This window comes from Castor canadensis, chromosome 14, assembly GCF_047511655.1.
Source record: "Castor canadensis chromosome 14, mCasCan1.hap1v2, whole genome shotgun sequence".
NCBI classification, from domain to species: domain Eukaryota; kingdom Metazoa; phylum Chordata; class Mammalia; order Rodentia; family Castoridae; genus Castor; species Castor canadensis.
The window spans coordinates 50,084,643-50,111,551 of record NC_133399.1 but is presented as its reverse complement, the minus strand read 5'-3'; the positions used below and the strand labels follow the sequence as shown (position 1 = coordinate 50,111,551).

Here is a 26,909-nt window from a genome sequence, read left to right as displayed (position 1 = left end):
GGTCCCTCCACTTTGTGATGTCGGAATACATGCTGTATGTATTCATTCGTCAATCAGTAAACACTTGGGTTGTTTCCACTGTTGTGAATTATGCTGTTGTGAACATGGGTGTAGAAATCTTTCTTCAATACCTGGCTTTAAATTCTGTGGGTACGTATCCAGAAGTGGAATTGCTATATTTAATTTCTGAGACTCTCCATACTGTTTTCCGGGAACTTGTACCATTTTACTATCTCACCCAAATCCCTTAGGTTATTCTTATAACTTCCCATTAAGACGTGAGTCTGGGGCTGGAGGTGTGACTCAAGTGGTAGAGCACTTGCATAGCAAGCACAAAGCCCTGAGTTCGATCTCCAGTATCAACGAAAAAAAAAAAAAAAAGTGAGCCTACGCTGCGGAATTGCAAGACTCCACATCCACACCTTGTTCCCCTTGTCAGTACCATCTAGTGCAGGGTCTTGTATATAACTGGCGCTCAGTATTCCGTGAACAAACGAGTGAGTGTGGATGTAGGAATCAGTCTGCTAACAAGAGTCGTGGGAGAGATTAAGGCATGCGTTGAGAAACAGCTGTATGCCAGGGCCAGGTGAGTTTTTGAGTGTGATGGTGGCATCGTCGGTATCTCCTGGCACAGGACAGGTAAGACCCACACGCAAGACTCGCCTCGTTCTCCAGGGGGCGCTTTAAGGCTATAGGCTAACCAAATGCAAATAACCAAACTGGGCACGAGGCACTTTTTTTTTTTCAGTCAGGCGCATTGTGGACAGCCCAGGCACCGCAAGGGCCTGAGGTTCAAAATGATGAAACTGTAGCCGCAAACAGCCGACGCTTGTGCCCGAGAAGCTCGTAGAGGCCACAGGAGGGGCCGTCTGAGCCGTCCGGACCTTCTCATGCCCCTGCCCATAGGTACGCCGTCCGCCGCGGCCCCGCGGAAGCAGGCTTTCCTGAGCAGGCGCGCCGCGGGCAACCCCTCCCGGGGTCCCTTGCAGCGGCGTCCTGGGGGCCTCCCGGGGCCTCGGAGCAAGATGGCGGCGGCGAGGTTCGTAAGGCGCGGGCGGCGACGGCCGCGGCGCCAGTGAGGGGCCCGGGAGCCCGGGCGGCTCCGGGCTAGAGCCCTGCCGCGGGACAAACCATGCTACGTTCCACTGGTTTCTTCCGGGCTATCGACTGCCCGTATTGGGCGGGGGCACCTGGGGGGCCTTGCCGGCGACCCTACTGCCACTTCCGGCACCGTGGGGCCCGGGTCCCCGGCGGCGGCGTAGCGGCGCCCCCGGCAGCAGGTAATGCCCGCCCGCCCGCACCGTCTCGGCTCCCTGCTCAGGTTTGGATGTCACCACCGGGCCCATCCGCACTGCCTTTCCTTGTCCAGCCCTCTCCCCACACCTTCGCGGGTGACGGTTCCCAAGCCCCCCACCCTGGCACCCTGTATCACTGGCTGGGCTGTTTCCGCGAGTGTAAAACGTAAACAAGAGGACGTGCTCTCCGAGGTTGTGAGGGCGGAGAGATAAGGTGCGGGCTGGGGCGCCGAGCACTAGGCGTGACCCGGGGGAGGGGGTTTGGGCCAGAGTCCTCTGTAGGGAAACCATTTCCGCCGCTGTCTTGACCTCATGTGTTTGTGGCTGCTCTTGTTTATTTCCACGATACTTTCCCCGGCCTCGCCCCTGGTGGCGTCCATTCCAGTCTCCAGTAGTTAATTCGAGAAGCACCTGCTGTGTGTCCAGCCATGTATCAGACACGAACGAATAGGAAGCAAGTCAGAACCCACTTGACCCAGGCGGCCATAGGCTTTGCAGGAGTGTTCTGCGTTTCGTTGGACTGCACGTCGCACCAGCACCATCATGGTGATTATCGGTGCCATGGTAGCCTTGGTGAGAGCCTCGGGGGATCAGGCAGCGTTTCTTGTAGGAGGTGTGGGATTTGAGGTGAACCGTTAGGAACCCTGAGGATTTGGATTGGAGCAAAAGACAGGGACATAATAAAGACAGACCTCCTGGATAGAGGATTATTAAGTGTAGTGTCATTCATACTCCCCCAGTGACCTTCATCCCGTGTGAGTGGCTCTTCCCTTCTTTGAGGCCCTGATTTCTTATACCCTAGGTGTCTTAGTCTGGTGATCTGGTGACAAATACCACGTTCTCCTTAAAACAGTGGTTTTGGGTGCAGGATCTTTAAAAGTAGCACTCAGGATTAGATTATAGACCTTATTTCCTTTGTCAGAGAAAAGAGGATGTTTTCCTATTTCTCCAGTTGCCCACCCACAAATCCGCAAAACACCTGCACGAGTTACCTGCAGTGTATCCATGGTCCTACTCCACACCTGGCACCCAGCATCCTTACTGTGCCAGATGTGGGCGTTTCAGAGCTGCAAGTGAAGCACACCTCGCTCTCAGGACCCTGCTGAGCAGGAAGAAAGATGGTGTACCCAAGATACCTCTGCCTGAGGTAGCACTACCCAAGAAACAGGCCCCCAGTTCTGGTGGGCACTTTGGGGCATTGGTGGAGAAGGCTGTGCGTGGGGATGGCTTCTTGGAGCCACCGGGTCCAGCTCATGATGTTCATTTTTACCCTGTCCAAACTCAATTTCTTAACTTTGTTTATTTATGGATGTTGTTTGTGATGTTCTGGAGAGCCACCTGACCTTCAGGTCCCTGGTTGAGGATGGAACCTAGGACCTCACGTATGCCAGCCTGCATTCACTACTGAGCCTCACTTTAGCCCCGTCCTGGCCTTTCAGAGTCTATGCTTGCCTTCCATCTTCTCATCTGAGGAGTCTGGAATCTTGCATGCTGCATCAGTCTTCTCATATCTTTCTGTACCACAAGCAGCCAATTGGTTTCCCAAAGGATCATTTTTGGGGGTTTAGTGAGGTCCTATGTGTACCACAGACCCATGGAGAAAATGTACCAGCCTACCACCATTTACACCAGTTCACCTGTTGCATTTCCCCTTTGCTGGTAAGAATAAGCAGCCCTGCTCCCAGCTTTAGTGGGGAGGGACATCTCTGGCTGCTTTCCCTTGCAGAGGGCGAGGGTCTCATCCCAGCTCAACTCTTCTTACTGTGTAGGGCTTCTCTGCCCCTCTGTTGCCTCTTGTCGGGCTGCCCTCTAAGGATGCCAGAGGAGAGTGGGGGTCTTGCACCGACCCTAGTGGAGATTTGAGCAAGGCTAAAGTGGCTAGCCTTTGCTGTGTCCCCTGGGCTTTGTGGAGGGCAAGGGAGAAGCGGCCGTCTCAGTTGGTGCTTTTGCTTTAATCCAGGTGCTGTCATTGGTTCAATTCTTGCAGGGGTTTCTGAGCCTCTGCTCTGCACCTGTCTGCCCTTACTCTAGAAGTGGACATCAAGGAAACAGACCCATGAAGTTCCAGGTGGACAGAGTAGCTGCTTCCCAGAGCTAGAGGTGTAGGCACTGCACTCACACTAGCCCTGGAGCCCCATTGGACTGGGCGCTACATGGGGAGACTGAAGTTGGGTAATGAAGGGCATTTGCTCACACCATCACTGGCAAAGACAGGGTCTGGGGCTGCCAGGAGCAGTGGGGCATCCGAAGTGGGAGGGGATCCTTCTTGGGAAGCAGGGGGCATGGGATGGGGCTTGAAGGCTGTAGGGAGGGTCCCCAGGAACTGGGCAGTGTCTGTAGATTTGACTTGGAGGGGCAGGTGGGCCAGTGCACCTAGATCAGGGAGCCAAAGGACCACCTTGTGCCATAGGACTGAAGGACTCAGCTTTCCCTCTTTGCCCCTGTCCTTGGACCTGCCTGGCTGTTTGGATCCTAGTTGGGTTTGGCCAGGTGCATGGAAGGGCTGACCCAGCAGCTCTTAGAGGCCCCAAAGCCCTGGCTTTCCCTTTGGGGTAGAAACTCTCCCAGATGACAATTTCCCAGCTGACCGAGGTAGGGTGCAAGGAACCACAATGAGAAGATGGGTATCAGGGTACCTGGCAGACTGACCCTCTTGCCTACCTAGGGAGCCTGCAACACAGGGGCCTGCAGGGAAACAGCCGGGAGTGAGATGCACAGTTTCTACCCATAAGAGCCCCTAGGACTGGATCATGTTGATGTCTTGGACTTGGACACAGGCCCAGCAGGAATTGTTCATGACTTACTCTGGGTGGGACTGTGGACAATGTTGATTCCTAGGAGTGAGGCAAGGGCAGGAGTTCTATACGAGGTTTGGTCATGGCAAGAGAGGAAAGAGTGTGTTCCTAGGAGGAGGGAATGGGATGGGTGGTCAGGTCAGCAACCAGATGTAGGGCTGGAGTGGGAGTGCTGAGGTATTGAGTAGGCTGCAGTTCTGTGTGTTGGCTTCTCCCAGTTTTGGGAGCTGACCTGAACTTCCCAGCACAGATTGGAACCCATTCCTTCTGTGGCCTCTTCAGCTGTGTACTCCAAGTGGGTTCCCAGATCCTACTGGACTCCCACAGCATGCACCTGGGCAGATTGTGCTGTGCACACTGGTGGGAAGGATCAGCCCCATTGCACAGGTAGGGAAGCCTCTGGCTTATGCATATGTGGCCATTAGACCCCATCCCTGCTTGCCGCCTTCTGTCAAGTCCTGCTGTTGGCATCCCTGGGCCACATGACTGATGTCTAGCACTGGCCAGGCTCTGTGCTCTGCCCTGGGAGAGACAGAATGAAGGGACTTGACCATGTCCTAGGAGGCTGAGCCAGGAACGGGGAGAGAGGCTAGGGAGAGTAGGTACTTCCCTGCTTCAGGGGTGGGTTTTCCTTCCTCTGTGTGCCTCACGGAAAAGGGATGCACTGGGTTGCCTCCCAGGGCTGGGTGCTAGCCAGTTTCCATGGTGGGGGAGTGACATTAGTCACCCTGTGTAGGCCTCTCAGAGACATAACGTGGGTGCTGTGGCTGGTCCAGGCTTTTCCCAGCAAGGGAGCTGCTGCATGCAATCCCCAATTCCAGGGAAATAACTGATTCGCATATAATGTCCAGTAGGGGGAGATGTGTGCATCACAGACCTGGCCAGGGGCCATGAGGACCTAAGGGTGCTTTCACTAGCCAGCATGCCACTCAGTGTCAGGCCAGCCAGCTGCCTCCATGGTCCAGGTGGGCGCTTTGTAACCCATGGAGAAAAGTTGGCCCTGTGGATGTTGTGGGCCGGGCCATCCTGTGCATTGTAGGATGTGGACTAGTATCCCTGGCCTTTTCCTGCTGAATGGTAGCACCCCTGTCCCACCCCCCAGGTGTGATAACCACAAAGGTCCCCAGTTGCTACCTGGAGTCTCATGGGCAGAGGCACCTCTGCTAAAGGACCCTGGCCATCAGCCGTTTCTTCCCCAAGCCACTGTGAGCCCCTTCTCTTCCAGGGAACCCAAGAGTCCTAAGTGCATGGTCCCTCTGTGTCCAAGCCCAGACCAGCCCTGCCCAGTCCTGTGCTGAGTGGGTGGTTTTATTGTTCTCCCTTCCTTGTAAAGATGGGATTAGAAGAAAGGTGGTGGGTTTCCAAGGCAGGTACCTTTAGTAAGTGTGGAGAATTGAAGCTGCTAAGAAGAGCCTGAGTTAGCCCCACCTGATGGACACCCTTTGCACATGTGGCTATCTTCACCTAACACTGTGTCTCCAAAGTATTTGTTTTCTGTGCTGGGAGGAATATTTATTTAGAAACCTTGGAGGACACAGAAAGTTCAGAAGGCTTCATTAGTTGCCCATCCCATGTCTCAGGCTTGCCACGTTTCCTCCCAGATTTTCAAGACCCGATTGTTGGGTTTTTTTTGTTTTCCCCATAGCTGTGACCGCACCTACAACACACAGATTGAACTATACACTGCTGTGTTCTGAGGTGGCTTCCTCATCTGGCACCTCTGTGTGCAGGGACTTTGAGAATCTGGCTCTGTGACCTGTGCAAACCTGGCATGGAACTTTGGACTGGGGCTGTTTAAATGAGACATCTATTTTGGGGGGTCAGAGTAGGGGTTGCAAACTGTGATCCTGTCCCCAGGACCTTAGACCATGTCTGGGGACGTGTGCCTGTCACAACTAGGGGAGCCATGCTAGGGGAGATTCTAGCATAGAGTGGGTAGAGGGCAGCTCTACCTATAGGATGCTACACAGCATCCTGTAGTACCCTGGGCCCTGCCAGAGAATGACCTAGCCCAGTGTCAACAGTGCTCAGTGCTGAGGGAGTCCTTGCCTGGTATCCCAGCACCTGCCCAGTTTTGTATTTTAGGTGGGATGGGGAAGCTGGTTGTGACAGGTAGGAACAGGCAGAAATACCAAAAGCCCTACCCCGGCTTGAGCACTCAGGGTAGAGTTTGCTGGGACCTGTGGGGACTGAGAGGGAGCTCAGGGGATCTGCTGGTGCCTAAGTGTGCCCCACTCCACCCCCAAACCTTGGTAGCCTCGTACTGCCTGCTTTAGGGACTCCAGACAGGACACACAGGTATCTCTGGCCTGCCCAACCCCATGGGGAAAGTCGAGCCACAGATGCAGAGGTTTTTTTTTTTTTTTGATGGCACTGAGGTTTGAACTGGGCTTCATGCTTGCTAGGCAGTTACTCTTATCTCTTGAGCCACTCCACCAGCCCAAGATACAGGCATCTTGACTTGGCTTTCTGTGTGCAGTTGGCTGGGCCTGGAAGTGGACTTGTGGTGTAGCCTCCCTTGGCCTCGGTGGTCTCTACACAGTGGGTATCCAGTGCTCCCTACTGTAGAGCACAATGTGATTTCTCCCTCTTCCCTTAGTAGCCCCTTGCAGTAAGTGACGATGAAGAGTAGATAGTAAATCAGTGGTGGCAAGGGCTTCGTTTTATTTACACTCTCTCTGTGTGACAGATTGACCTTTTTTTTGCAGTACTGGGTATTGAACCCAAGGTATTGCACTGTTAGCAAGTGCTTAACTACTTGAGCCACACCCCCAACTTTTGTTTGTTTTGTTTTTGTTTTGAGACAGGGTTTCACCACTGCCTTGCCTGGGTTAGTCTCAAACTCTCAATCCTCTTGCCTCTGAATAGCTAGAATTACTGGTGTGCACCACCATACCTCACTTGTAGGTCCATTCTTGAAATAAGAAAAAGTGCAGTACTAAAAAGGAAGTAAGTATGGATGGTGGTAACTGGTCTCTTAGGTGTCTCTGGGCTGCCTTTCTCCTCCTTCATCAATGACTGAATCCTGGGGAGCACCCATGGTGGTCAGAAAGCACTATAGGAAGAAGTGTATGCATGCACCAGCTGGTTTAGATGATTAGATCGTGTGTGTACCCAGATGTTCTCTAGGAACAGTGGTAAGGATGGAGATCCTGCCTCAATTTGCTGGATGGCCTAGACTTGAGTGTTCAAGGGCTGGTGATAACCAGAGCCAGTGTTCTTAGAACATCAGGTATTGGCCCTGGTGCCCTGTCAGGGCCTTTCCATGGACTCAGTAAGTGCCTGTGGGACCAGACAGGGATGGGATGACAGGCATGGGAGTAATGGCATATATGCAGGCCAGGCTCCAGGAGAGAATAGCTGGCTCCCAGAATTGCAGAGGAGTCAGGACAGTGACATACATTTACTTATCTGGATTTCAAAGGATGAAGAGGCTTTGCTTGGAGGCTGGAAGTGGAGTTGGGGTGTACTATCCAGGGTTCTGGATAGGAAGACAGCCTACAGAAAGACCTGGCTGGATACCAGTGGCTCATGCCTGTAGTCCTAGCTACTTGGGAGGCTGACTAGGGAGGATGTCAGTTCAAGGTCAGTCTGGATGAATAGTTTCAGAGACCCCATGTCTAAAATAGCCAGACCAAGCTGGGCGCTGGTGGCTCACACCTGTAATCCTAGCTACTCAGGAGGCAGAGATCAGGAGGCTCTTGGTTTGAAGCCAACCCGGGCAAATAGTTTGCAAAACCCTATCTCGGGGAAAAAAAACAACAACAAAAAAACCTATCACACAAAAGGGCTTGTGGAGTGGCTCCAGGTGTAGGCCCTGAGTTCAAACCCCAACACTGCAAAAAATGAAAAATAACCAGACCAAAATGGAGGTATGGCTCAAGCAGTAAAACACGTGCTGTACAAGTACAAAACCCTGAGTTCAAACCTTGGTCCCGCCAGATAAAAAAGGCCTGGAATAGTTATCATGCTCTGTGGTTTATAGGGTTGCTTGGGAACTCCTGGCACTTTTAGGGAGAGATGGCGAGGCAGCCCCCAGCATCACTGACATGTTCACTTGTTTGTGCCTCTCTAGCATAGGCCCGGGAGTGTCACTGTAGTCCTAGTGTGTTCCAAAGTCAGTGGTCTATGGAAGGTTAGGGCTGCAGGGCCCAAGTAGTTTTCCAGTTACCTACTGGGAGCTATGTGCCCTGCAACTAGCATCTCTTCTCTTTCTGGTATCTCCTGTCACCACAGAGGCCTGTGGCTCTTGGTCAGTGTTTCTTTCATTCGTTTGTTCATTCATTCATTCATTCTCAACCCTTTGTAGAGGACTCTTCTGGGCCCACATCCTAGTCCTGCCCTACTCCTCGGTCAGTGCATCGAGTTGCAAAAAGGTAGGCAGTGGAGACAGTTCTCAGACCCTGGGAAGGTGACAGATGTATGGGCTTGGGAGTTCTGGGGCCTGACCTTCTCTAGGTACGTCCTAGCCTGGGCTTACCAGCTTTCCCTTTGTCCTGGCAGGTATTCCATCTCAACCCAGGTAACAAGTCATACATCACAGCTCCTCTGCCCTTCCCCATTGGCACTGAGCAGTAAGACCTGCTTCAGGGAGGAGCTGGCCACAGGGAGGTGGACCCAGAAGCCCAGGACACAGCTTGAGGCCAGGGTCTTCACCTGCCCCTCTTCTCTTTCATGGTCTAGATGTGCCAGCCATGGCCAGTTCCAGAGGGAGGGTCTTGGAGGAAGTGGACTTCGGAGTTGTTGATGAGAGAGGGTGGGAGGCCTGTACCTCTCCTGCCCTAAGATGAAGGACTCAGCTTGCCAGTCTCTATGTGGTTATGGGCAGGGAGAGCCATCAGCTGGAAGAGTGAATGAGGGCTGTGTTGGCCCACCTAGAGGCTAGGTCCTGTGGCATCCCCAGCACCAGCCCCTTGTGTCAAGCAATAAAATTGTAGCTGTCATGTGTGACCCTGTCTTGTGTGTACTTTTTTAAAAGGATGCTGTGGTCCTGATCCTGGAACCAGCCTGTGAAACCCTGGCAGCGGCTGCTCTGGTGGGGTGGAAATAGTCCTGCATGATCCCTACCCCATCTTCCCTGTGAGCACCCTGAGACACCACCTGATGCCCAGCCTCTAGTGTTATTAGCCTGGGGGGCAGGAAATAGGGGAACCCCTGCTGGGAAGTGTGTTTCCAGAACTGAAAATGCACTGGGTTAGGAAGAGTTCTCTATTTGAACAATGAAAGTAATTCATACCAGTCAGGCACCTATAAAAGAGGAGAAGGGCCACCTTCCCCATCCTGGAGGCCCTGTTAGCATGTCTGCCTCCCCCCGCCTATCTTATCCTTTGCAGTTTAGCATTGGAGGGGCAATTAACTCTTGTCCTTGTTAACTCCTTGTAGTCCTCCCACCTGGCATCCTACCAGGGAGGCTTCAACCCTACGCAGCCCAGTGGGCAGGGTGGTAAGCGAATGTCCTGGGCAAATTTCCTCAAGGATCTGACTTGTGGTTTCACCTACCCAGAAGCCCTGCCTTCAACCTGGGAAAGCCCAGAGTTGGAGGCTGAGCCAGCAGCCCGTCTCTCACACTTTGCATTTTGGCCTTTTGGAGAATGTCCTTTGAGCCCTCATGCCAGTAGGCAGCTTCCCTGGGCCCAGGTTGGAGGCCTAGTCGCACTCTACCCCCGTGACTGTCTTGGGCGTGAGCTCTAGGGCTTCCTTCTGGTATTCCCACCTGCCACTCTGCAGGGTAAAACATGCTGGCCCTGACACTTGGCCTGGAAGAGTTGTATCAGAGGCCAAAAATTGGGCAGGACCCCTACACAGTATCTTGGTCTAGGTCAGTCTTTGGACCTTGGGCAGAGGCTAGAAAAAGATGTGGGGAGTGGGTGAGGGCTGGTCTTTGGAACTCACGGGGTCTCTGGTCACAGAAGAAATCCTGGGAGGTACATGGGTGGGGGCAGTGTTTCTACTGCCTCCTGGAGAGAAAGTTCAGAGGCTGTCTTTGCTGTCTTCTGGTAATTTCTTTCAGAGTGCTGCCAGGCTTTTTGTTCCTCCCTGGGGACCCCAGCAGGGCCAGGAAGGGAGGGTGGGAAGCAGAGAGCAATGGCTGAAAGGTGGGTGGGTTGTTGGTTCTACCCAACACCAAAACTCCAGGGAGAAATGTCACCTTCTTGTAGGTGTCCAACCTGGGTCCTGCTGCAGGATGCCTTCCCAAGGTCTGAGTTGGGATGGCTGGTCAGGGAGAAAGTGGACCAGTGCTGGAGCTCCATCTAATACTGGGAGCCAGCTTTGCCAGGCTAAAACTAGGCCACAGTGTCTTGTGACCCCTGGCACCTGGCCTCTCCTATGTTCCCTCCTTTTCTGATGCTGGCACACAACCTTCTTGAGGGACATCCCTCAAGTCATAACCAGGCAGGCTCTGGCATCCTGGAAAGTGCTGGGGCTGAGTAGCACCTTCCCCTCCTGGCCCTGGGTGGGAGGGAGGAAAGAAGGATGTATTTCTCTGTGCAGAGCCTTTGCGGAGCTGGAGCAGGTTGGGGGTGGGGAGAACTGTCAGTCCCTACTGTGTGCCCAATCCCTTCTCTGATAAATAGCCAGTTAGTCTTTATCAAACACAGGCTAACCCAGTCCAAGCCCTCGAAGAAGTGCTGTACACCTCTGTCCAGATGAACCCTTTCCCTCCAGTAATTGGGAGGTATATAGATCCTTCCCACTGCAGGGCCCTTTTTTTTTTTTTTTTGGTGGGTCTGTGGTTTGAATTCAGGGCTTTGTGCTTGCAAAGCAGGCACCCTATTACTTGAGCCATACCTCCAGTCCATTTTGCTCTGTTTATTTTAGGGAGATTCTTGAGAATTATTTGTCTGGGTGACCTCGAAACTCAGTCCTCCCAATGTCAGCCTAGGAATACGGCATGAGCCACCAGCACGCAGCTTCCTTTTTTATTCTTTTTATCATATTTTTTGTTTTGGTTTTGGCTTTTTTTGTGTGTGTTTTGAGTCAGGGTCTTACAGTGGAACTCAGGCTGACCTTGACCTCATGATCCTCCTGCCTTAACCTCCAAGTGCTGGGATGACAGGCATATGCCATCATGCCCAGTGTTAAGGGTCCTTCCTTTTGTGTATCCTAAGTCCCCAGGGCACCCAGTGTCATGTAAAACATTTTCCTGGGAAGCCTCTGCAGCCATGACAGGTCTCCCACATGACCCAGGCCTCTGAGGCAGAGTGAGGCAGGGCAGCCTGGTGTAGTAGCATGATCTAGAGCTTTGGACCCCCAAGTTTCAGGCCACCACTGAACCTCATTATCCTCTGCCCCCTTCTGAGCCACTAGGGGTCATAGTTTATAGGTCATAGTTTGCCAGGGACTCTTGGCAGCTGTGCACTAGAAGCCTGTGGACCTGTCTAGGCCAGCATGCCACCTTAGAGTACCAAAGGGGAAACAGGCTATAGGGGCAAGCCCTAGTCAGTAGAGAGGCCTAAAAGGGAGCAGGACCTTTGGTGCAACCCTTGGTGGGGGCTGGGTATTCAGGCTGGATCCAGCCATGAGCTCAGGTCTGAGCATCTCTGACCAGATCCAGGATGTCCTTCCGTCTCAGGGTCCTTCACTTGATCCCATTTGTAGAATTCCTATTGCCATGGGAGGTGATGTAGTCAGATTCCAGGGATGAAAGCCGGGACTTGTTGGGGACCACATTCTGCCTACATAGATAGGTCTTGGGGGAGCAGCCTGGATAGCCTCAACACTTGGAGGGTTGGCCTCAGGGGCCTTCACTTCTGCTGCTCTTCCCAGTGCTCCAATGAAAAGTCTCTGCCCCATGGATTTGTGTTTCTTAGCTGCCCAGCTCCCTGCAGGAGTGTCTGTGGGTCCTACTTGTAGACTGGTGCCAACTGCACAGAGATTTTTGTAAACAAGCAGCAGTGCGCCTGATAATAACTACAAAGGGAATGTGCACATTCCAGTGCAGAACCAGGGCTAAGCAAGTGCCTATCTGTTGCTTTTTGCTACGTGGTTTCAAGGCCCTTCTTGCTCCTCTGTTATCTGCCTGTTCTGGACATGTCTTTCAGCACTGCAAGTCCCTCTTGGCAGCTGGCATTGTATATAGAATAAATTAAGACACAGTTGCGTTTGTGTCTAAAAGGACCCCCCCCCACCTCCAAGATTTTTGACCAGTTAGTGTGATGTGGGCTCAGTGGCATCCTGTTCCCATAATTGTTTTGATCGTGTTCACGGAACCACTTTCAAAAGAAGGGAACATACTGGGCTTAATGTGGCACCTCCCAGTCCTGCCACCCTCTGATTTCTCATAGCCTTGTAGCTTGCCAGGTGGCCAAAAGGCCCACTTGTCCTCTTTAACCCCAGTGGACCTGCTCAGTTGCTCTGTCTTCACATCACCTCTGTGCAGGTGTTTCTATAAAGTGTGGATACTGAGAATTCAAGTGTAAGGATAGACTGCTCATAATTATTGGTGGTACTGGGGACTAAACCCAAAGCCTGGAGCATGCTAGGCAAGGGCTCTACCACTTAAGCCATGCCTTAGTCTTTTTGGTGGAACTGGTGTTTGAACTCAGGACTTCATGCTTGCAAAGCAGAAGCCATGCCTCCAGTCTGACACCAGTGTCCTTGACTCCAGCAAGACCTTGTAGCCCAGGCTGGCCTCAAACTTTGAATCCTGCCTCAGCTTCCAGAGTGCTGGAGTTGCAGGTGTTTATTACTGCTGCTGATTGTTGCAAGTCTGCTTTCAAAGAGTCCATCCCATGTGTTCCTGATCCCGTTGGTGTGTGAGGGCAGAGCTACGCACTGCTTTAGAAAGTTTACGCTGTCTCATGGCTGTTTGCATCTCCTCCCCAAGCTGCCTGGTTTCTCTGTCCCTCTGTTGCACTTTGTCTTCCTCTCATGACAGGTGGGAGCTGCCTTCGGAGTAAATGTTGGCTTTTTTTGTCCTATAAATTGCACATGTATATTTTTCTCTGGTCTCTTGACTTTGTTTATGGTAATCTTTTCCAAAAGTTTTTACTTTTAGGGTATTAGTTTCCTATGGCTGCTACAGGTTACCACAAAGTTGGTGGCTTAGAACGACACACATTTGATCTTGGTTAGAAACCAGCCAAGGTAAATAGTTCACAAGACCCTATCTCAAAAATAATCAATATGAAAAGGTCTGGTGGAGTAGCTCAAGTTGTAGAGCACTTGCTTTGTAAGTGCAAGGCCCTGAGTTCAAACCCCAGAACCACCAGAAAAAAAAAAAAATGAACCTCATACAATAGTGAAAAGCAGAGGTCTGTAGTCCAGGTGGAGCAGGGATGGTTCCTTTCAGAGGCTCCAGGGAGGATCCATCTCTTATCCAGCTTCTAAGGGCCTTGCATCCCTTGGCTCTCGACCCCTTCCTCCCTTTTCAGATTAGCAATGCACTGTCTCTCAGACTCTGTCTCTGACTTGCCTCTTTCTCATGAAGACCCTGTGCCTGAATGATCCAGGGTGATCCCCAGCTCAGGATTCTTAGCTTGATCCCATCTGTTGTGTCCCTTCTACCATGAGAAGTAACGTCCTCAAGCTCCATGGTCCAGGCAAGACAGGATGTCTTTAAGGCCAGTTTCAGCTGACCCCAGGATATTAATTCTACTGACTTCGCCTTAGAGATGCTGCAGGTTTACCTGGAGAATTTCTCATGCTGGCCTAACAACATTTCGGGAACAGAGGGCTCTATGTGCACATGCTGTTTAGAATTTCTGCACTTCTGTGCATAAACAAGTCCCCTTAATTGAGTCCCATGGATTGGGGTTGTGCTGGTCTTGTAGATCGTGCCTCCGAACTGTGTAAATAACATTCACTGTTCAAATAAAATATTAACAAATATGCTTTGACCCCTGCCCCTGTTCATGGTATTTTCTGAATTTTGTGCTTTTTTTTTTTTTTGGGTGAGAGCAGTACTTGGATGTTGAACTCAGGGCCTCACGCTTGCTAGGCAGGCACTCTGTCAGCCCTTCTTGCATTGGTTATTTTTTGAGATAGGGTTTCACTTTATGCCTGGGCCAGCCTGGACTGTGATCCTCCTATTTACACCTCCCATGTAGCTGAGATGACTGGTGGGGACCACCTGCTTTTTATTGGTTGAGATGGGGGACTCACCAACTTGCACCTGGGCTGGCTTCGCACTGTGATATTCTCAATCTCTTACCTCCTGAGTAACAGGTGTTACAGATGTGAGCCACTGCACTAGGCTCCAAATATTGTGTATTCATGGAACGTATAATTCTTTTTTTCTTTTTCCCATCAGTGGTATCACACTGTAGATATTTCCCCTTGAAAGTCGTATGAAAAATCTTGTGCCAATACAGTGGGATGGTGCAATGAATGGCACATCCTTCATCCACCTAGTCCTGGTCCGTGACGGCCTGTGAACTTTGCTGTGAGCAGGAAAACTGATGGGAACTGGGTACAGTGGCACATGCCTGTAGTCTTTGGCAACTCCAGAGGCTGAGGCAGAAGCATGACTTGAGGCCAGCCTAATGAACATAGGGAGTCTGTGTTTCAAAAAAAAAAACCTATGGGCTACACTTGGGTAAAGTGGTGAACAGGCAAACTGCTGGCTGGGGTCACATTGCCCATGGATGGTCTTACCCTTGTGACTACTGTCAAGGTGCGATTGTCAGCCCACCCTGGAACCTTGAACCATGGAGCTTCAAAATTCGGTTGGTTCCTATTTGTAATGTCTCCTTCATTGCTTTGTGGAGTTCATTGCATAAGCTATTCCAGGAAGTCCCTGGAACCCACTCAGCTGCTGGCTGTCACTAGGTCTGTGCTCCTCCCTCCTGCCCCTCTGTGACAGTCACATGCCGACCCAGTTGCCCTCTGCACTGGGCCTGGGAGAGGGGAGGTGAGCCAGGCAGGGCCTCGGTGAGCATCTGCTGGGGCCCCCAGCATGAGCCTGGTGTATTGTAGGTTCTGGAAGGCTGGTTTTCTTCCCTTCCCCGCTGAGGCCAAGGCCAGCTATGGTTATTTATCTGTCCTTCTCACTGCTTCTTATGTCCTTTCTTCCCTCCCAGGGCTCAGTTATGACCCATACAATCCAGAGCTGCCCAAGCCCCCAACACAGAGGGAGAATGGCACACTGGGCCAGGGCGATGAGCCCCGCTCGGATATGCTGGAGCTAGAACTGGTCAACCAGGCCATTGAGGCTGTGCGCAGTGAGGTGGAACTGGAGCAGCGGCGCTACCAGAAGCTCCTGGAGACAGCCCGGGAACACAGTGTGGCTGAGTATGGTGTAGGTGGGGCTTCTGCCCTGGTGCCTGGCAGCCCTGCCACTAGCCCCAATACGGGCCTGGATGAGGACACCTTCCCACTGGCCTTCAGCTACACCCCCAGCAGCCACAACCTCCTGACGCCTGATGGTGGCTACCAGCCCACCCCACTAGCTGCTCCAGCTGAGCCAGGCAGCAGGTACTTGCTGGCATCTCTGGAGAGGGGTCAGGGCAAAGTGGGGGGCCCCAGTGGCACCCTGGAATATGTCCCCAAGGCTGTGAGCCAGCCCCGGCGGTATAACCGCCCTGTGCCCAGTGGCAAGTATGTAGTGGACAACTCTAAGCCATCCACAGACCTGGAGTATGACCCCCTCTCCAACTACTCTGCTCGCCACCTCAGCAGAGCCAGCTCCAGGGACAAGAGGGCCATTAAGAGGCCCCGGGGCTCCCATGGGAGCGAGCCCTACACACCTCTCAAGAAGCCCTGCGATCCCTTCAGCGGCTGCGATGCCAGGTTTTCAGATTCAGAAGATGACATGGCCAGTCCTCCCAAGACCAGGGACAGCTCACCCAAGACCAGGGCCAGCTCCCCCAAAGCTGGGGCCAGCCTTGAGAGCAAGGCCTCTGGGAAGCCATCCTCCAAGGAAGGCTTGGAGCCTGAGGAAGGGAGCCTGCGGGAGACCAAGGAGATGGCAGTACAATGTGATGTGGGGGACCTTGGACAGCCTCCAAAGGACCCAGACAGGGCATCCCCAGTGAAACCCAGCTCCCCAGCCAGGGTCCCCGAGGATCTGGGCCGTCCCAAGGAGAGCAAACCCAAGAAGAAGAAAAATGGAACCCCATCAATCCTTGGTCACAAGGACAATACCCTGAAGAAAGACAAGAAGAAGGACAAGGACCAAGGGCGAACTGGAGAGAAACCATGTGCAGACAAGAGCCCACAGACCAGCAGCCCCCGGCACAAGGCCGAGCGACCCAAAGGGACCAAGAAAAAGCCATCTTCAGCCACCCTGGTGGCCAGCTCAGGGAAAGATGGGTCTGGCTGCCCCACTGGTTTGGGTCTCCAGCCCCAGAACTCTTGTTCTGGTCCTCACCAGCTGCCAGACAGGAAGGGCAGTGGGAAGCTGCCCTCCGGAAAGTTAGTGGAGCGCAAGGCCCACTCATTGGATGAGGGCATTTCTCAGGACGCCCCTAAGCTGAAGAAGCGGGCCCTGAGCCATGCTGACCTCTTCGGGGATGAGAGTGAGGATGAGGATACAGGGCTGGGGACTGGGGTACCACGGGTCTGGCCCTCCGCCCTTCCCAGCCTCAGCTCAGACTCAGACTCAGACTCCAGCCTGGGCCTCCCTGAGGCACAGCTGCCCAAGCGGCTCAAGGCTTCCCTGCCCCCATTCCCTGCCCTGCCCTCCCCTTCCTCCTCCTCCTCCTTGGGTGCTGGGGAAGAAGTGGAGGAGGATGTGGACTACTCGGCCTTGGAGAAGGAGGTTGACTTTGACTCAGACCCCATGGAGGAGTGCCTGCGGATTTTCAATGAGTCTACCAGTGTGAAGACGGAGAACAAGGGCCGACTGGCCCGGCAGGTGAGGGGCACCGGGCATTCGAAGCTGGGTTCCCCATCAGGTCAGCCCTGGCAAGGGCTCCGAAAGGGGACATTCGTCCCACAGCTGTCTCCAGATGACTCGAGCCTCAGCAACCGGTGGAAGTTGTTCTTCAGCACAGGCCTCTTAACTTGTTTAAAATTCAGGAACCCTCGGTAGCTGTCTCCTGCCCCCCTGCACCCCGTCCAGAAAGAGGACGCTGGTTTACAGCCTGCCCAGCTGGGTTCCCGCGGCAGCGTTCCGACTGACGGGTCAGACTGACTAGCCAAGGGGTATTAGGCCCACTCGCGGGTCCACTCACCTGTGCCCACCCCACCTTTCACACAGCCCTTCTCGCCTTCCCTCTCCCCCCCTCTTAGCCTCTTCACCTCTTTCTTCTCAACCTCCTCTCTCTTCCCTTCCCTAGCCCCTCTCTTATCTTTTTTGGCCTTTTGCCCTACTTTTGGCTCCCATACCCTCTTCTCTCTCCTTCCTTTCTGTTCCCAGCATTAGGGAGTCTTGGCTCCCTATGGTCAGCAATGACCCATCTGGGTTTCCTCATTCAGTATCCCCACAGTGGCCACCAGAGGGAGCTCACCCTAAACAGACAAAGCTGGACTTGGCCTGTTCCCTCCAGCTCTGGCTCTCATCCAGTTATCTGAGCCGATGCCCCTTTGCAGAATTCACTGCACTGCTGGCCTGGGAGGCTGGTGCTGGGACCTCACCTACATGACTGGCCTGAGGTCTTAGGGTCTTAGAAAGTTTCATCCTCCACTGGCCAGAGGATGATCTGAGGCAAGGTGGAGAGGAGGTGTGTGCCAGGTGAGGGCTCGGAGGAGTCCCCCATATTGAGGCACAGACATGTGTTTCAGCCCCCCAAGAATGAGAAGGGTGAAGAGAAGGGTCATACAGGCCTGACCACTCTGTTCCCGGGGCAGAAGAGGAGGATCTCTCACCTTTCCAAGCAAGGCAAGGAGGTAAGAACCTAGGTTTGAATCTGGGGTGAGGGCCTGCATGAGGAGGAGGGGAATCTGCTGCATTTGGGGGGCTTAGGCCCTGTCCACAGAAGCCAGATACTTGCATGCCCCACTGGAGGGTTCCTTTGGCAACCTTGTTTTCAGCACCACTATATCCTGGAAGAGAAGTGCATCCCACTCATGTCTTGGCCTTAGATTGTCTCCAGCTGTAGGCATTAGCACAGAGCAGGGAAGAGTGAGTCAAATCCTGATTTGTGATCTGTGATCTGGTCTGTGATCTGGGGCAAGTTACCCAACCTCTCTGAGCCTCCTCAGTAGTTGTGGTACACAATGAGCACAGAAGGCACAGGGCAGAGAACTTGGCTCCAGGATTAGGGGTTCCAGTCTCCCTGGCCACCCAAACCCTCCAGCAGGGCAGGGCCAGGGGTTCTGGGAAGGTTGTGTCTGTCAAGCTTTGGGTCGCAGCCTGGGCCCCCAGGCCCAGGAGTGGAGAGCAGGCTGAAGATGCTCCTGGGACACAGTCAGCTTGGGCTGGGACTGTGGCTTTGTGCTGACTTCTGCGCATCAGGAGGAGGCTAGGGGCAGACCTCCCCACACTGGAGCTCTGGCTCCAGACATGTGGCCAGGCCCTGGGAACTATCATTGTCTAGGCGGAGCCCCTGAAGAGGGGCCCTGTGGTGCCCCCAGCTCGACCACCGACTGCCCAGGAGGTGTGTTACCGACGGGCCCAGCAGGCACAGAAGGAATCGGCAAGCTGGCTGCAGGCTGCCCCTCGGCCGACTGAGAAGCCCTCAGTGCACATCTCAGCCCCTGGAGAGAAGAGGAGGATCGCCCACATTCCCAAACCCCGCTTGGCCACGGGTGAGTCCTGGTCCCTGCTCCTGGGGGATGAGAGGATAGGCCCCAGATTGCTGGGTGGGCCTCCTGTAGCACTTAATGACCTGAGCACCAGCCTGGGTCTCAGTTTGCCTATGTGTAAAGTGGGGATTAAGAGTCTTCCCCATGCTGGGTGCCTGTGGTTCATGCTTGTAGTCCTAGCTACTCAGGAGGCAGAGATCAAGAGGATTGCATCAGCCTGGGCAAATAGTTTTCAAGACTCTTATCTTGAAAGAACCCATAACAAAAAAGGGCTGGTGGAGTGGCTCAAGGTGTAGACCCCGAGTTCAAACCCCAGTACCACAAACAAAAATAGTCTTCTCTGTGGTGATGACTGAGCCACAAAAGCCTGACCTGTGCCAGTTTCCTCATCTCCTTCCTGACCCAGGCTTCCAAGGATATTGCAGGCCAACAGGTTAGTGGGGACTGGTCACATATCAGGTGTGACTGAGGCCTAGATTCAATCAGGCCAGAGTCTTTATGGGGTGAAGCTGGTGGCGCTGCTTTGAGACATACATTTTTCTACCCACTTCATTTTAAGGTTGGGCTACCCCTTAATGGTCAGAATGAACAGGACATCAGAGGGGGGCAGGTCTGTCTTCTGTGTGCTTCCATGACTTGGAAGCAAGTGACAGAATCACCTGGAGAGCTTATGAAAATGCTGATTCTGTTTGGGAGGGGTTGGGGGCCTGAGCATCTGATGGGCTCCCCGGGAGGTCCTCACTGTGCACTGTGCATGCTGTGACCAGACCCCTTGCCTGGCTTGAGGGCTGAAGCCCCGCAGTCCTGGGGCCCTGATCTGTCCCTGTTCTGTGTGATCCCATGGCCCTCCCCTCCACTCCCCCAGAACACTGAGTGCCCTGGGCCTGCTTGCCTCATTCCTGCCACCTGGGGGCAGAGTTGTCACTGTGGCCTGGGGGAGTCTAGCCTTCCCTAGGTGCAGCCACCCTGAGCTGGGAAGGCCCCCCTATCCCCTTGACTCCCTTTGCTTGTCACACCCCTCCAACACATTTCTAAATGGGCCAGGAAGATCTTCTGTTAGTCATGGGCAAAACTTCTACCTGGTAAGAGTCAAGTGAGCAGCTTGGTCAGAAGCCTGCTTCCTCCCTAGGGGGCTGGTTAGAGCAGCTGGAGGTGGTGAGGGGGGGGAAGGTTCTCCCCTTAATAAGTGGGGCCTCACTTCCGTGGTAGGTTGAGTGGGAACCTGTGGATGCTGTGGTCCCTGCTCTGAGTTTCTGAGCCCTTCAGGAACCAGACATTTGAGGAGAATCCCACCCAGAGCCTAGCTCTGAAACTGGGGGCAGATGATCCCAGCCCGAATGCTCATCCCCTTTGTCAGTCTCACTCCCCTACTTCAGAGCTGGACAGACACCCCCACCATCTAGCACAGGCACATGGGAACTGGATGAGATGGGGGGACACAGCCTTTCAGGCCACCCCTCCCTTGAGAGCATTGACTGTGTGGTTTGTGACCTCATCAGAGGGACAGGCAGAACACAGAGGCCATGGTGGGTAGGCAGGTGGCTCATCACAATGACTGGGCCGGGGTGCCCCAGACCCTCTGGTCCTTTGCTCAGGAACCAGGGCCGCCCCCTCAGACGTCAATGCCTTGGAGTCGGGGGCCAGAACATGTGGCAGAGGCCCAGCACGCCCCCCGCCACTTACCAAACCACCCCGAAGGCAACGTTGCCTGAGTGGCCTCCACAGCTGAGTTTTGTTTCCCTGTCTCCATGGACTTGCCAGAGAGCAGATAGAGCCTAATGTCATTCCACAGCCCGAGCTCAGCGTCCCGTCCGCTCCCGCTGTACTCAGAGATGCATGTGCTGCTCACGCTCAACGACCGCAGCTTCCTGGTGCTCCGCAGCTCAGTGATGGGTCTTCTGTCTTCCTGCACTCATGTCCCCTGTCCCCCACCAGCTCCCACAGGTGCCAAGAGGACCCTCACGGCCAGCAGCAGCCAGGCCCCCAATGGCCCTGAACCTGGCAGCCAGCCATTGAAGACACGCACACTGTCAGGGATGGCTTCCAAGACTACCACCACCATCACCCCCAAGCGCATCGCTCACAGCCCATCTTTACAGGTACCCAATGCCCACCACGCCCCCTCAGGGCTCTTCCCTTGGCTCTGCTCACCAACACCCCAGATGGAGCACAATCTGCCTGTTTGTTTCAGACTTCTTTCATAGAGTCGTGTGTGTGCGTGCATGCGCGCGCGTACATATGCATGTGCGCGTGCACATGGTTTTTGTTTTGCAGGACTGAGGGTTAAACCCAGGGCCCAGTACTTGCTAAATAAGCGCTCTACTACTTGAGCCACATCCTAACCTTTGTGTGTATGTTTTAATTAATAAACTTTTTTTTTGGTGGGACTAGAGTTTGAACTCAGGGCTTCACCCATACAAATCAGGCACTGCCAAAGCAGGTGCTCCACCGCTTGAGCAACACTTCCAATTCATTTTGCTCTGATTATTTTGGAACTGAGGTCTTGCACACTGTTTGCCTGAGCTGACCTCAAACCCCAATCCTGATCTCAGCCTCCCAAGTAGCTAGGATTACAGGTATGAGCCACTGGTGCCTAGCATTAATTAATAGACTTTTATGTTTCTTCTTTTTTTTGGCTGTACTGGGGATTGAACTCAGGACCTATACCTTGAGCTATTCCACCAGCCCCCTTTTTTTTGTGATGGGTTTTTCCAAGATGGTCTCTCAAACTGTTTGCCTGGGCTAGCTTCAAACCACGATCCTCCTGATCTCTTGCCTCCTGAGTAGCTAGGATTATAGGCATGGCGCCCAGCAGTGTTTCTATTTTTTTCAAATGAACCCAGGGGTTCTTGCATGCTCAGCAAGCACTCTATCATTGAGCCATACTCCAGCCCTAATGCTCTTTTTTCCCCTTAATTAACAGCCTGATAGACTATTTTTTTAGAATACTTTTGGTTTAAAAGTCTGAGCCGAGTGTAATGAGTGTCCACCCTCAGTTTCCCCTGTTGAGAATGACTTGCATCTGTGAACTGAGGCCCTGTGCCAGGAGCATACACCCTACTCTCCCTGGTATCCTGAAGTCACTGCAGGAGCTGTGCACAGGACAGCTGGATCCCATCATGCTAAGTGTCCACATACCTGCCACCTCTCTTTCTTTCAGAGTCTAAAGAAACCCGTTATTCCTAAAGAGTTTGGGGGCAAGGTCCCCACTGTCATCCGGCAGCGCTACCTGAACCTGTTCATGGAGGAGTGCCTAAAGTTCTGCTCGTCCAGTCAAGAGGCCATAGAGAAGGTCAGTAGGCTGGTGTTACCCTGCTCTCAGCTGGTTTTGGCAGCCCCCTGCTCACCTTGTGACCCCACCACTGCTGTTCCTGGGGTCTGGCACTTGTCAAAGCCTCAGGACTGAGCACCATGTTTCCCCCTCAGGCGCTGAACGAGGAGAAGGTGGCCTACGACCGCAGCCCCAGCAAGAACATATACCTGAACGTTGCCGTGAACACCCTCAAGAAGCTGAGGGGCCTAGTACCCAACACAGTGCCGGGTCTCAGCAGTGAGTCAGGGGCAGGGCTGTGTGAAGGACAGGCTCAGAGCTGGGGTGGTCACAGGTTGCAAGTATGGGGTCTTAAATGGGGCATACAGCCCTGGGCCCAACCGGATCCCAGGCAAAAGGCACCAGGAAGCATTGGGCACTGATGGGCCTATGCTTGGCTCCTCCTGTGCAGTCTGCCATGTAAGGTGAAACTAGCTGCCTGCCCTGGAAACAGCCTTTTCTTGCTATTACCCACCCTCCTTTGCAAGTAGGGCCTCCGAGCCTAGGGCTGCCTGCTAATGGAGCCACTCGCAGCCTCTTCAAAGAGAGAAGCCGTGGCGCCCAGGCTGTGCTCTGTGCATTAAGCTCTGGGGAGGAAGAAAGAGCGGGGTTAAGGCATTTCATTACTGCCTTTCAAGAGGGTGCATTAAGCAATCATGGCGCATTTGCGATCTCACTCTCACCTCCCCTGCGCCGCCTAGCCCCCCCACCTCCATTAGCTTCTCGGCCCGTGCTGGAAGGGCTTGGGCAACCTCAGTAGGCTGGGCAGCTCATCACAACACAAAGCCCTCAAAAGCCATTAGATGACTGCTTAGTCTCGGCCTCTCTCGCCTTCCTTAGAGAGTGAAACTGTGCCAGTGACATGGGGCTCGTAGCAGCCTCAAGGCTATTTGTCACCCTGAGGTGATGGCTCTTAGGGGAGTGGCCTGACACCACACATTGAGCCATGCCTTCTGGTTCTGTGGAAATCTGTCCAGGCCACTGAGGTAGCTGGGTTAGGGAGCAGCCACGGGGCAGGCAGTAGGGTGGAGCAGATATCCAGCTGATTCCTCTCTTCTTTTTGCTGTCTACCTCCAGAAACCAGTGGTCGGAGGCTGGTGTCCCATGAGGTGGTGCTGGGGGGCAAATTGGCTGCCAAGACCAGTTTCTCACTCAACCGCCCCAGCAGCCCAAGAGTAGAGGATCTGAAAGGTGAGATGGTGTCTCCATCCCCCTTCCTCAAGGGCTCATGGGCCCCCACCCAACCCCACTGCCATCCTAAACATCCGTGTCCACAGGAGCCACCCTGTACCGCCGTCTCAGGGAGTACCTACTCACCCTGGAGCAGCTCAAAGAGAATGGCTACCCCTTCCCTCACCCCCAGCGCCCAGGGGGCGCAGTCATCTTCACAGCTGATGAGAAGAAGCCCAAGGATTGTGAGTTAACCTGGACTAAGCCCACCTCTAGGGGTGGGGAGCTGCCCAGGATAGCTAGGTGCAGACATGGTCAGGGTCAAGTGGACTTGCAGAGTACCTCAACTGCTGTAAGCCACCTCCTCACCCTCTTCCTCTTTCCACCTGCAGCCTCCTGCAGAATCTGCTGTCGCTGTGGCACCGAGTACCTCGTGTCCTCTTCTGGCCGCTGTGTGCGTGACGAGGAGTGCTACTACCACTGGGGGCGGCTCCGCCGGAACCGAGGTGAGGCCTGAGGGCCATTTCCCCACCAGCAGACCCCTCGGTGGTCTCCCAGGACACCTGAGCTCCCACTCACTCTGACCCCTTACATTCTTTATTGTGAAAGTAATGCCTTCCCATAACAACATTGAAATGCTGACAGTCTGCAGGTCTTTGACAATCTGCCCCTGGCACCCTGCCTATGGCCCACCTCTGTAAGGATGCTTAGTGAGGTGGAGGCTCTTGGCACCCACAGGAACAAAGGGCTTGGCCTAGCCTACAGCCTGCTAGCTTCTTGTAATCTAGATGTGTCCTGCCCACTACTATGTGCACAGCACCGCCTCTCTGTGGGTGGAATGGCCTTCCCAGGCCAGTGTCATTCATGCAGTCAACCATGTGGGTCTATGCACCTGGCATGTCCTGGCTTCAAGTTGTTGGGAAAAGGTCTGATCTACTTCTGGCTCAGCCCCATGGCTAAGTTCCTGGTCCCAAATCCTCACCTATAATAGGGGCTGGCACCCTTTCCAGGGCAGGGTCTCCAGCCCTGCAGCAGCCACCTTCTTGACCAGGGCTGGGGAGCCTTTGCTGGGAAGCCCTGCCCTACCACAGGCAAGGCTGGGCAGGTAGTGAGCACCACCGGGTGTTGAGATGCTGTGCTGGACTCCTGACCTGATCTCTCCCTTAGTGGCTGGGGGCTGGGAGACACAGTATATGTGCTGCTCAGCGGCCATTGGCTCTGTCGGCTGTCAGGTTGCAAAGGTAAGTCCTAGCCCCAAATCCCTTGTCCCCATTCCTGACTTCTGACTCTGCCACACTGGTCTGGGGTGGAGGGACACTTGAGTCCTAAGCTCAGGTCTTGGTATGAGGCCTCGACCAGCCCTTCCTGAGCTGTCATAGAACCCAAGCACTTACAGGCCTCTCTGGGGTATGTCCTCCCACACCGCAACATGTCAGCGAGCTCCCCCTCCGGGCTTGGGACTTAGCTTCTGGTCCAGGGTACGGGACAGAACCTCTGCATGAATAGGCTTGGGGGTGACTAGGGTGAGCAGGTCTCATCTACACCCCCACTGCTCCCGCCATTCTGGCTTTGTCTCTGAGGTCCCCCCTCCCCCCAGCAACATGTGCAGGATGGCCGGAAGGAGAACCTTGAGGGCTTTGTGAGGACCTTTGAGAAGGAGCACTCAGAAGAAGCCCATGCAGGCATCTTTGCCCTTGACTGTGAGATGGTGAGTCTTCATGGCCGGCAGGGACCTTGTTGCTGTGTGGAGGTAGCTTAACTAGAGTAGGGCCAGACCTGGCAGTTGTATGTAACAGGCTGAAGCACGGTCACAGTTTTGCTGCATCTGCTCAGATCCTTCTGCAAAGGGTGTTGTCTACAGGTTCCCATCCAAGAAAAATATACACTGCTCAACACAGCTGAGTTTCCCACAGTGGAGGGCAGCAGGCCACATGTACCTAGGGGTCCACTTTGCCTGCAGAGTGTGCGGGCTTGTGAGCACAATGCTGACTTGGGCAAGGGCCCCTACCGAAGTCCCTGGCCCTCGTTCCCTGTCTGCAGTGAGGCCTCCCTCAGCCCCACAGGGCTCTATGGCATAGTGGTGGCTTTAGGAGACACTGGCCCATCCTTCACCCCACAGTCCTACACCACATACGGCCTGGAGCTGACCCGCGTCACAGTGGTGGACACAGAGATGCAAGTGGTTTATGACACCTTCGTCAAGCCTGACAATGAGATTGTCGACTATAACACCAGGTGCGCACAGGCCCAGGACGGGTACTCTACTTGGCCCTCCTGCATCCAGCTTAGCACACTACCCCCATCCTGTCCATCCTGCTAGGTTCTCGGGGGTGACAGAGGCAGACCTCACAGACACAAGCATCACACTGCGAGACGTTCAAGCTGTCCTGTTGAGCATGTTCAGCGCTGATACCATCCTCATTGGACACAGCCTAGAGAGTGACCTGCTGGCTTTGAAGGTACCCTTGCCTGACTGTGCCATGCTACCCCATGTGTCTCAAGCTGCTTTTGGCTATGCTGGGTTCCCTTAGCTCCAGACTCTGGATAGGGAGACTGCCTTTGCCCTGGGCCCCTTGCAGCCTGAGTGTTGCCCACTTGGCCCACAGGTCATCCACAGCACCGTGGTGGACACTTCTGTGCTGTTCCCTCATCGCCTGGGCCTCCCCTACAAGCGCTCCCTGCGGAACCTCATGGCCGACTACCTCAGACAGATCATCCAGGACAACGGTGAGTAGCAGCCTCCCAGGGGCTCTTCCCCAGATGGGGCAGCTCATGACCGTGTCTGCTCTGCAGTGGACGGGCACAGCTCCAGCGAGGATGCCAGCGCCTGCATGCACCTTGTGATCTGGAAGATCCGTGAAGATGCCAAGACCAAGCGATGACTCCCACCACCCTCGCTGCCCACCTGCCCGCCTCTCCTGCAGCCCCGGCCCATCCTTAGTCCCAGGCCTCTTCCAAAACAGTGCAATAAATCTGAGAGCTAACCCTGTGCACCTCGAGAGAGCGGAACTGAGGAGCGGGACAAGCTGGCATCACAATAGCTGCTGCCAAGACCAACTAGGAGCCCAGCCCTGCCAGCCCTCACCTGGCCCCATCTCCATGCCCCCAGGCCTGGCCTCTGGAGTTGCTGCTGACCAGGACAGACCTGGCCTCAGCTGTGCTTGCACCCTGAGCCAGGAGCCCATTGCCCAGAGGGCAGTGGGACATCACCTCCTCTCTCTGCCCCTTTATACTTGATGTGGAAGCGTAGGGTGGGCTTGTTGTGTGCTTATTTGAGACAGGGGTTGTCCTCCTTTTTATTTTATATTGTTATTTTTATTAATTTTTAATTTAAACCTGTTGACTTGCACAGTTCCCGTCTCTTGTGGGAGGATCCTTGCCCTGGTGCTGCCTGTCTGCTGGGGGACAAGGTGGGCATGAGCCAGACCCAAGTCAGGGGTTTGGGGCCCCAAGATCCAGCCCTGTGGGCCTGGGTGTCTGCCCTTGGCTCCAGGTGGCTGGGCCTGCCTTGAGGGCGGCAGCTTCCAGGACTCCCCCACCCCCAAGCCAACCTGGCCCCATGACCTCAGAGAGCCAAGGTAGCCCCGGGGTCTTGCCTTCTGGATGCCCCAGGGGTCCCTGGATGTCTTCCACAGAGCTCCACCTTCTCCCACAGGTTCTCTGCACCCCCCACCCTGGGCAGGGACAGAATAAACATTTGTATGGATTTTA

General features: G+C 54.1%; 1 protein-coding gene across 2 annotated transcripts; it reads left to right on the top strand.

Annotated features, from left to right (window-relative positions):
• Positions 1–769: 769 nt before the first annotated feature.
• On the top strand, positions 770–26,909 carry Rexo1 (RNA exonuclease 1 homolog). Of its 2 annotated transcripts, none has more exons than XM_074054549.1 (16): positions 770–906; positions 15,112–16,886; positions 17,756–17,860; positions 18,511–18,721; positions 20,654–20,817; positions 21,879–22,010; positions 22,145–22,268; positions 23,106–23,219; positions 23,306–23,443; positions 23,591–23,704; positions 24,366–24,439; positions 24,796–24,906; positions 25,318–25,433; positions 25,519–25,657; positions 25,805–25,925; positions 25,992–26,909. In XM_074054549.1, exons 1-16 carry the CDS (start codon positions 891–893, stop codon positions 26,078–26,080), a joined length of 3,543 nt encoding a protein of 1,180 aa, XP_073910650.1. In that variant the 5' UTR covers positions 770–890; the 3' UTR covers positions 26,081–26,909. The 2 variants fall into 2 exon arrangements, with proteins under 2 accessions (XP_073910650.1, XP_020038875.1); XM_020183286.2 differs by lacking the exon at positions 770–906 and adding an exon at positions 1,015–1,280.